Source organism: Wyeomyia smithii, chromosome 1 (assembly GCF_029784165.1).
Source record: "Wyeomyia smithii strain HCP4-BCI-WySm-NY-G18 chromosome 1, ASM2978416v1, whole genome shotgun sequence".
NCBI classification, from domain to species: Eukaryota; Metazoa; Arthropoda; class Insecta; order Diptera; family Culicidae; genus Wyeomyia; species Wyeomyia smithii.
In genome coordinates, this window is record NC_073694.1 from 171,791,186 (window position 1) to 171,802,485 (window position 11,300).

Genomic DNA, 11,300 nt, shown 5'->3' on the forward strand with positions numbered 1-11,300 from the left:
GTTATCAAAAATTGTGAAAATTAGCACGTTCGGGTGAAAAGCAAACCAACCAGATTATAAAACCCTTTGTGTAATGCTCCGTATACTGTAATACAAATATTGGAGTTTAAAGACACAATCGGTAGAAGAATCACATTATCATACAAAAAATTTATCTTTTCAGCACACAAAAACAAAAAAAAATACAATCGTTACAACAATGATATCTGGCATTTTGATCGCAACAAGTGGAAAATATTTTTTAGGTTCAACCACCCCATCGGTTTTCATTTGTCAGTAGTAAAACTACTTTTGTCAAAAAGGGATATAATGTTGCGTCATATAGCCGCAGGGTTTTAATTGTGTGCTCACCACACGTATATCTCCTCGCTGAAATTTGACAAACGGACGAATGCTCACCCAATAGTGATTGATGGCAACGCTGGGATGCTCAAGTTTGAACGTTAGCAGACGACCCTAACTGCAGCATTTAGGTACGCTCCGTAATACTCTTTCGAATTGCCTCAGGTGCATTTTTCTGCAGGTTATTTACCCTCAATTTAAACGTTTAAACATACACTGCTGTTTGATGAGCAAACAAAATCTAATTAATTGCCTAACTACTTGGTCAAACATTTGATCAATCTTGTGCTAACATTCAACCTTTAATCTTCGTTCGGTTTCTTCATCCCCTGAATTTTGAGAACAAACTCATATATCATAACGAGGTGTATAATTTGGCGCTAGGAGAATCACCTCAGCTCTCGGGTTGCTGCAAACTGCAGCAAAAAATACTTTATTACGCACCAACAATCTCATAAAACCCAAAGCGGTTACACATAGGATAATCCCTGCAATTTTCTTCACCCGGGTTCGGTCGAACGAGCGCTTCAATCAACCGTGCATCAAATCACTATCATCAATCCGCTCATCCGCCATTCGCCGCGGTGATCCACTTAATGGAAATCGTTTATTTGTTTACGATCGTGCTCCTTCTGCGAAAAAATGCCCACTCTTCCGAACGTGCTTTGCTACGTTCATTCAGAGATTTCTGCCTCAAAAGCACCACCCCTATTGGAAAATTTAATAAAGTTATCATAAGTCATTTATCGGAATGGAGTCTCTTCAAGGCAAAAAAAATCCTTAAAACTGTCGAAACAGCAACCGGAGCTGTCGAATCTGCCGCCAAGTTTCACGCCGGTTGCGCCTGCTTTGATGACGCGGCTTGCTGAAATGATGCGAATTTTTCGCTGCTTCCGATCCGGGTCGCGAAGAACTGGAACCTATTGAACTTCGATTGATTGGGAATTGATCAGTGCATCGTGGATTACTTTAAATTGGTTTTAAATTCAACGGTACCATCGAAATAAGCAATTGTTCTATCTAAGGGTCCTGAAATAACTCGATTTGCACGATACAAACTTCTACTTCCCCAACAGCCAACATTAAATTGCCGCAAGGATCATTGGTTTGACAGTTGAGAAAAAGCAACGTACAATATCGTACAATTTTCTTAAAGATCTCGCAGCTCGCGTCAATCAAGCTTAAGCCGTGAGAAAATTGCAGTCGTCTGCCGAAATCGCAACACGGCGCACATGAAGCAACCAAATTGTTTCGGACTTCTTCAGCAGAGCATTTCGACTTCTTTTATCCGGAGCCACTGACTATGGGGATGGTAACGATTATACACCGGGATAGCCAAATTGGCCTACGCTGTGTTTAGTCTGTTTCTGGTGCTTCTTCACTGGACGCGACTGCGATTCCGCAGTTGGAGCTTCCTTGGCAGCACAAAATAATCGCCGAACCACAAAACACGAGAGTATAATAACAATAACACCACGCAAGCGTCATCTTGATCGTTGTGTTTAAATTTAATTTGCTTTTTTTTGGAGAAAATCCCAAGGATGGATGGAACAGTCCAGCACGAGGAAGGAAACTTCGGATGCGCAACTTCCTTCCCCGGAAGGCGAAACGGGGGCATTCGAGGAGTATTTGTACATCCCAGGACCGCTGAACTTTGAATGCATACTGGTGATTCCGGTGCGAACTTCTTGCCAGTTTACTTTCCCATGGAACCGTGACGGTTCGACGATCGATTAATTTGGATGTTGGATGGGTGGAGAAGATAACAAGTTAATGGTAATGCAATACAAATATCAGTTATCATTCATTACAGGAAAATCGGTCGCTCGGTTTTACTTCTAAAGACCAAGCGCTAGCTAAGCAAATTATGCAATGATCACAACATACTGTGAATTAGACTCGAATCTTCGTCGCTCTTAGTAGAGAATCATTCTTCCGAACTTTCAAAATTACGCTTCCATCCCCGTCTTTTCAACCTATGATGAACTCATCCCGGCTGTTTCAAATTTCTTTGTAAAAACGAATAGCGCTGTCTCATTCGCTCGCTCATTTCGGTCCTTTTTTTGCTGCTCCAGAAAATGACTTTAAGAAAAATTGGGGTTGATTTCGTCGTCATTGAATTGTGGGCTTCTTCCGTTCCATATGTTATGTTTCGCTTTTCGACGCATTATGCTCACACATAGGCTTAAGCTATGGTGGCTCTCTAACACGTGTGCGCCCTTGCCTTTTGCGCCTTCTGGCAACAGCAGCAGCTCGTGAGGTTGTGTTTATAATGCTTGCCCTGAAAAACGGCAGCAGGAGATAATTGTTGTTCGTATTCATCTTGCATAGGCGATGGTCCTGGCGGTTTCCTCCTCTGCTGGTCATCCATCCATAAGTGCGACCGACACGCGCCCGGCCATGGCTTGCGGAGCGAAGGATTTTGTGTTAGGAAAATCTTGTTTCTAGTATAATATAATATGTACCTTTTTCCTAGGAAAATTTTCTAATTTTGATCATTCATTACATAGTTCGCTACAACGGAGACCGTATAATTTGTTGATCATTTTTTCTCAATACTAAGATTAGCAATTATAAATGTTGAGCAACGCTAACCCAAAAATTAGCGCGTTAATTACTGAATAGCGAAGGTTGAGTCCTTAACGATGCTAACACTTTTGCTACCTGATTTAAATATCACCATTTTCATCAATTTGCTAGTTAAAAACTAGTATCGCTAATCAACGATTTGGCAAAATGATTCAAAAAATTGGCACTGCTGATTTTTATATTTCACCAATTTTGCCAAAATATATTTTGAAAACAAACTGGTAAAGATAATTGAACTCAAAACAAAAAAACGAAAAAAGAAAGTTTGTGCAAATAAAAAATTCCTTTACCAATGAATCTGAAACATTAAGCTTTTCAAACATTCATTGCCTTTTAACCAAATCAACTTGCACTTAAAAAAATTGTTTAAAATTTCAAAAGCATGAAAAAGTAGACTGTCACGAACTTCTCAAACAAGTTTTACCTTCAGGACATGAAATTAGTCTCGTCTCATTAAAGGAAACGTTAGTCAATCCGTTGGAACAAGGAGTTTCTGTCGGATTTTTCCCCGACACAGAAATAGAGGATGTCACAGTTGGCGGTTAATTTCTACTCTTAACGTTTGAACACAGAAACTCGACTTTCTGTGAGCTTATATATCATAGCACAATTTTATTCGACATAGTCTGCATACGACCGTATAATATATATATGGTTGTCGTTAAGTTTTTAAATTGGGAAATCAAAGTGCTCGATATCAAATCGAAATCCCTTGAATGTTCACCCATGTACCAACTGTCAATCAAGTGATTTAGAACGATATTTATTCGTTGAAAATCGAAGGAAAACATATTTTAATTTTTTTTTTTCAAGGGGGGGATTGTTAGTAGCTTAAGTATTTAGGATAAATATTAGTAAGCAATGAGTATGTGTGTCCAATCACAAATGGTGACTTCTCAACACTGTTAAAAATTTGTAATTTTAATTGTTAGGATTTGTTTGCTTTCGCAATTAGGACTTATCGTTCGTAGGGATTTAAACCTACTTGTCATAAAAGGGGAAGTAAACTTATAACTAACTTAAATGCTAACTTATTGGCTATAAAGAGAGCTTATCGTAGCAATTGAGGATTGCAACGATTTTTGTCGAAAATTGTTAATAATTTTATTTGACATGGCTTCTAATGGTTCAACACCAGTGAGTCTATGTAATTCGAGTGTACCAAACCAAGGAGGACTCTTCAAAATCATTTTCAGAATTTTATTCTGAATCCTTTGGAGCGTTTGCTTCCTTGTTGAACAGCAACTAGACCAAATCGGTACAGCATAAAGCATTGTTGGTCTAAAAATTTTTTTGTAAATCAAAAGTTTGTTCTTTAAACAAAGTTTAGAATTCCTGTTAATGAGAGGATATAAACATCTCGTATATTTGATGCACTTGGCTTGTATACTCCCAATGTTCTCTTTGAAAATAAGTTTTTTATCGTAAATTAGTCCCAAGTACTCAACCTTGTCAGACCAACTTAAAATAACCCCATTTATCTTGACAACGTGATTATTGTTTGGCTTGAGGAAAGAAGCTCTAGGCTTATGCGGAAAAATTATCATTTCCACTTTTGCAAGTAGGAAGAAAAAATATCTAAACTTTTCTGCAATCGACTGCATATGACACGAAAACTTTTTCCTTTTACGGAAATGCATGACACAAGCAGAACAATGACTTTGTGCATCCAGGAGGCAAATCAGGAAGATCTGAAGTGAATATGTTGTACAGGACTGGACCCAAGATTGAACCTTGAGGTACACCTGCTCTGACAGGAAATCTATCAGATTTTGAATCCTGATAGACAACTTGCCGAGTTCGATCAGTAAGATAATTTTTTAAAATTTTGATTAGGAAAATTGGAAAATTAAAAGTTTGCAATTTCGCAATCAAACCTAATGCCAAACACTGTCGAATGCTTTTTCTATGTCTAAAAGAGCAGCTCCAGTGGAATAACCTTCAGATTTGTTAGCTCGTATCATATTAGTAACTCTGAGCAATTGATGAGTAGTGGAATGCCCATGGCGAAATCCAGACTGTTCATCTACAAAAATTGAATTTTCGTTGATGTGTGACATCATTTTGTTAAGAATAATTCTCTCAAACAGTTTACTTATTGAAGAAAGCAAACTGATTGGTCGATAACTTGAAACTTCAGCTGGATTCTTACCCGGTTTTAAAATTGGAGTAATTTTTACATTTTTCTATAATTTGGGAAAATATGCAATTTTGAAGCAGCAATTGAAAATTTTCACTGAAAAATTCCATTGTGCTCTCAGGGAGATGTTTGATTAGTATATTAAAGATTCCATCGTCACCAGGTGCTTTCATATTTTTGAAATTTTTAATAATTGATTTAATCTCATTCAAGTTAGTTTCAATTATTTCTGCAGGTAAAAAATTCTGAGGAGAAATTAAATCAAATTGACGTGTGACTTCATTTTCAATTGGACTCACAAAATTCAAATTTGAGTTATGAACACTCTCAAACTGCTGAGTAATTCTTTGAGCCTTTTGTTCATTGGATACAAGAAAACGTTCACCATCTTTTGAAACTGGAATAGGCTTTGAAGGTTTCTTAAGAATCTTCGACAGCTTCCAAAAGGGTTTTGAATATGGTTTCAATTTTTCAACTTTAGTCTCAAAATTTCTACTTCTCAGAAGAGTTAATCTATGTTTAATCTCATTCTGTATATCTTTATAAATAGTTTTAAAAACAGGGTCACGAGAACGTTGATATTGACGTCTGCGGACATTTTTCAAACGAATTAAAAGTTGAAGATTTTCGTCAATTATTGGTGAGTCAAATTTCACTTGAGCCTTTGGAACAGAATAATTCCTGGCATCAACAATTGCATATTTCAGTGCTTCCAAAGCGGAATCAATATTCACTTCGTTTTGCAAATCAAGCTCATTATAGAAAATCTTTCCCAATTAGCCTTATATTTTAAAAAAAAATATCACGTTTTGCTCAGAAAAATTCAGACCTTCATCTGATATTTAAAAACAGAAAGTCAACAGTAAGAACAGAAACAGAAAAATCATTGAGAAATATATCCACATTGATTTTACAAAATGATTTTTTCGAATTTTTTCAAAATTTTTATGATGTAAAATAGGGTAAGGAACGGCTTAAGCAGTAGTGGCTATTTTATTCAGTCGCGGAAAACAGGCCTCAAACTCCTGCTTTTTGATCAATATCGACAATTTCAATGATGGAAACGAAAACTTTGATTGTCTAGCTGTCTTACGAATATAAGAAATACCGTTAATCACAAAGAAATCTGTGATCAAACATCATTTTAAACAAATCTACCTATATTGCAGACATTCAGAAGCCACTTCGGGTGCTGCAAAAAAACGCCTGCAAAACAGATGGAAACTGCTTAAAATAGGTTCGGGGTAATTGGAATAGTGTCCCGCGATTGGTAACTTTAATTGATTGTTGTTAAAGATGGCTAACTTTGTTTTACAATCTGTAAACACGTTTTGACAGAGAAAACTATAAAGAACAGATTGATATACTACTGTTTGAATTTCACCTAAGGGAACATCCATAAATGACGTAGCTTTTTTTATGTTTTTTTGACCCCCTCCTGGGATGGGTGAGGGCATCGTAGCATTTCGTCACAAAGTCAGCACCCCCCTCTAGATAATTACGTAGCTTTATAACACCCCCCCCCCCCCCCACACACATGATAATTTTTTTTTGCAAATTTTATCATCCAAAACATACCTTGAGTCATAAATGAACAAGAAAAGACAAGGAAGTGATATAAATGACCTTAAACAGACAAAACAGTGATTAAAAAGAACAATTAGAAAAAAATAATTTTTTTTTCTTAGTTTTAAGTTTGCTACTTAGCTTGGCTTGAACCCCCACCCTCCCTCTCGTCACATTTCGTCACAAAACTGCAAACCCCTCCCTCCCCCCTCAAATGCTACGTCATTTATGAATGTTCCCTAACACATTTCGAGTATTTCGTCTGAATACACAGGTGGTTCCTAAAGCTGCTTAGAATATGTTCCCTACCCTAGATATCGTCTAGGAACTTTTGAAATATGTCACAAAATGGGGAAAATTATGGTTTAGATTGAGAAACACGTTTTGTTGTGTATTTTTTAAAATTCACAGATTAGGGGAACTGCTCCATTATTCATCTCAGCCCATATATTCATCCCATACAATATGAAAACACAATTGAAAACAGAAAACAAACGCATATTTTTTAACTAAACCAATCTGCTAATTCATAGAATGGATTCTTTTTAGTTCACTTTAGATTTCTCATCAAGTAGAATCCTCAAAAACTCACTCAAAAGCTTTACATTTGATATTATAGTCGGGCATCTGCACTCGAATTCAAAAATTTGAACTGTATGTATTTTCATCTGTTTTCACTGCGTTGAAGAAAATCAAAAGTTGTCAAATCAGTTCCTGTTAATACGAAAAAACATACTAAAAATGTTGAATTATTCCGATATAATTGACAAAAATCTACAGCACTGTAGTAGTTACCTAAGTTACCAATTTTGCACGTAAACAACTACAGCGGATATCTAGGTAACCTACTACGACGGGCTGCGCCTACGTTCATTCATGATAATGTGATTCATTCATGATTAACAGTGTGATGAATATGGGGGCGTTGTGAGATGAATAATTGAGCAGTGATTCAAGTTTTGAGATGGATATGGAAGCGTTGTGTGTGTGTATTTTGTTTATTGTATTCAATGATTTCGTGAAAATTTGGTGTTCAATCCGTGCATTCTTCGTGAATATCGGCTTAATGAGATGAATAATGGAGCAGTTCCCCTATATATGTGAACTATGTTTTTTGACAGCAAATGTTAATGTTCAATGTAATTTCAATCGGAAATGCGCTTACTGAATGCATCCCTAAGTATAGCATTATAGGTACAAAAGGGTGACATTGTGATATTGTTTAAAGATAAAAAGCACAATTCAGGCGTCGTACACAAACTACGTAACGCTAAAAATCCAGATTTTAGACCCCCTCCCCCTCCTGTAACGATAAGTAACGTTCAATGAGATTCCGCCCCTAAAATTACGTAACGTTAAGCACCCCGAAACTTTCGAATTTGAAGGAAAATCACAGTTACGTAACTGTTTCAACTTCCCTCTGTAACAATAAGTAACTTAAACTCAACCGCTCTCCCCCCCTCTCTTCATGCGTTACGGAGTTTGTGTACGACGCCTTATTCAATATTCTGATAGTTGACAAACTGGTAAACATTATGCAAAACATCTATATAAGTCTGAAATAAAATAAAATAACAGTTTTGAAAAACTAGAACTATCTATCATATTTTAATCCAATAAATTCTTTTGCTATATAATAAAAATGCAACGCTTTTCGTATGTCAGGAGTAAATTCAAAAACGGATCGGGGGATCGACGTGAAAATTTGTATTTAAAAGTTTTTCAGGGCCAGGGAAAGTTATTGTGCTTGTTTGAGATCCTTCCCCTTTCTGGAAGGGCCTGCAACACAAATGAAACACAAATTTTTGCATGGCTCAAGAACTAATCAAGCAAATGGAGGTTTTTGGTAGAAAAAAATTCTTTTACAATGGTATATCCCTACCTCCTCGGGAAGAGAGAGCTCCATACGAGTAAAGCAAGAAATATTTCTACGCTAGTTTGATACCCCTCTCTACTCTAAAAGGAAGGGCTCCCATACAAATAAAACACACATTTCACACACAACTCGAGAGCTAATTAAGCAAATGGAACCAAATTTAGCATTTAGACATTGTTGGTATGAAGAAATATTTCTATGATGTTTAGGGATCCCTTCCTCTTCTGAGTCTGCGTTACTTATTTTTACGTAGGGGAGAGGGGGGTAGTTAAGGCAGTTACGTAACTGCGATGTTTGCTCTAAATTGAAAATTTCGGAGGGAGGTCAGACTATTTCCGAAGCTTAAAATTAAATAAATAGGGTAAAAAAGTGAGCGTTACGAAATATATTAAGTAACTAGCTGGTCCGTTCTTCAGTTAGTCAGCAAGCACCACGAGGCAAAGATACGTTTGCCGGGTTCAGTGAGAAATAATAATAATGAAATAACCGATATAAGTCATTCCATCTCAAGTGTGCTCATCTCATGTCAACGATTTTCACAGATTTGGCTCCAACTTTGGGGAATTGTTTATATAGCATCGCTCGCTTTGTGAGACTCTTCCCTCTTTTGACAAAAGTGCCATTTTTCGTCAATAATCCTTAAGACAAGACATGCAAAAAAAGTATCGATTTTTAATAGCAGCAGTGTTTCCGGATACTTTTTTCACTTAAAATTTAGTTAATTGCATCCCTCGGCGAATGAGTATATTTAATTCAAACTTGAGAACCATCCATTAATGATGTCACGCAAAATTTGAAAAAAAAAACACTTGGCTGTAATGTAACGAATTTTTATAGTGCAGAATATACTTTTTGACTAATTTTCTTCAAAATGCAATTGCTAGAATGCCAATTGATATATTATATCTGGAGCTGGCCCGGATTTGAGGGGGGGCAAAGGGGGGCAAATGCCCCGGGCCTCCCGGTTCAAGGGGCCCCCCTAGTCGTGAGGCGACCTTTTTTTTTTGCTCGTCACCATCCAGAACGTTACCTGTAAATGTTTTATGAAAAGAGGGCCTCGCAAACAAATTTGCCCCGGGCCCCCCACCGTCTAAGTCCGGCCCTGATCTGGAGATATATAAAAACTATAAAAAAGACTGCTTAATACCAGAAAAAGTTTGACTTTTTTCTTCGAAATGCTGTAACTCAAGTTTTGCTCACAATACCTCGGGGTGATAAGTAATTTTTCGTGTTAAATTTTCTCAGGAGCATGATGCAAATGTACAAATTCAAAAAGTATATATCTAGCAACACTGCTGCTTAAAATTGATATTTTTTAATTGACTAATTTGCTTCAAAAATAATGTAATAGTTTTTTTCTGCACATTATGTAACCATGATCAACAGAAAATAAGAGTTGTTGCCGAAAAATGACACTTTTATCATAAAAGGGGAAGGTCTTACGAAGCGAAGGGTGGTCCAACCGGAACCAAATTTGGAGTTTTTGCTTAGTGATATTGTAATCCAATGAACATATTTTACTTACAATTATCAATATTCCATCTAATAAATCAGTTTACCCAACAAAAGATTACAAGGGTTAAGTGTCATCATCCAACTGGTTAAATAAATCGATTTCTCTCAACGCTTACAATAGTACATTTTATTGCATTGTCTTTGCTAAAACTAGTTTAAATACTTTCGAGTTACCCAATTTGGGACCTACAATAATATAAAGGTGAATCTCTTACAAAAATAATACTGGCAAATTTCACTAGGCAATACTCAGTCTAACAATCTGAAACGAATTAATGACTTGTTTTTTTTCTGGATGATCGAAAAAAAATCAGTTTCTTATCTATTTACACAAGGCGCAAAGTGACAGCGCCCTATACTAGCAATTCACACAACGCCGTGATGTAGTTCTGTGCCATCTGTAGGGTTTCGTGCTTGGAAAACTGTCGATCGTTACCCAGCGAGGGCAAATGTTCCCGCAGCCTGTCAAAAGCCTCGTTCAGCCCTCTCATACGCTTCCGTTCTCGTGCGTTAGCCGCTAGGCGACGCTTGCGCTTGATCACCGTAGGAACTGCCGTGCCCCGTTTGATCTTAATTTTGGTAGGAATTTCACTATTGTTCAGGAGGTCACTATCTGATGCACTGCTATCTTCATACTGCTGCTCGATCTGGCTTAGGATTTTTGCCGAATTCGACAGCGGCCGACCAGTGGGGGATGTTTTGATTGGATCGGCAATTGCTGGACTGGTAAACTCTTCTTGTGCAACAGGATAATACATGGGGCTAGATGAACTGTAGCCTCCAGGACTGGCCGTCATCCATTCGGAATCACTGCTACACTGCGTTGCTTCGTAGGGTGGAATATAGTTCAACGTTGATGGTATGAATTCCGAGCTGGGTGCTGAGGGAAGCTCCATTGTTTGGTGATAATTGTAAAAGTACTGCCGGTAAATAAGATTCTCCGCCATTCTTGCGCAAACTTGTAACCACTTTTTAACTTTAAATATTTCAATCTTCACAAAGTCGACTGCAAATCAAAACTAAATCAGAACTGTCTGGGAAGGAACCTTTATATACCCTGTCGGGAGCGGCAGCTAAATCCGGTGTAAAAGAGGATAGGAACGAATTGAAAGAGAAACCAACGTAGGTATTTTTCCCCTTTTTATGCTCTCTGTTTACTACTGGTGAAGAACGTTGGCATGGTAAACACGTGCCTTTCAACCAATCAGCGAGCATCACCATTCAATAGTCCTAAGGTAAAAATCCAAATTGAGAGCGAGAGAGCGAAAATCG

General features: G+C 37.3%; 1 protein-coding gene across 1 annotated transcript; it reads right to left on the reverse strand.

The window, feature by feature from the left end:
• Positions 1-10,171: 10,171 nt before the first annotated feature.
• LOC129731635 (basic helix-loop-helix transcription factor amos-like) lies at positions 10,172-11,040 on the reverse strand. The gene has a single exon (XM_055691778.1). It carries the CDS (start codon positions 10,973-10,975, stop codon positions 10,382-10,384), a length of 594 nt encoding a protein of 197 aa, XP_055547753.1. The 5' UTR covers positions 10,976-11,040; the 3' UTR covers positions 10,172-10,381.
• Positions 11,041-11,300: the final 260 nt, after the last annotated feature.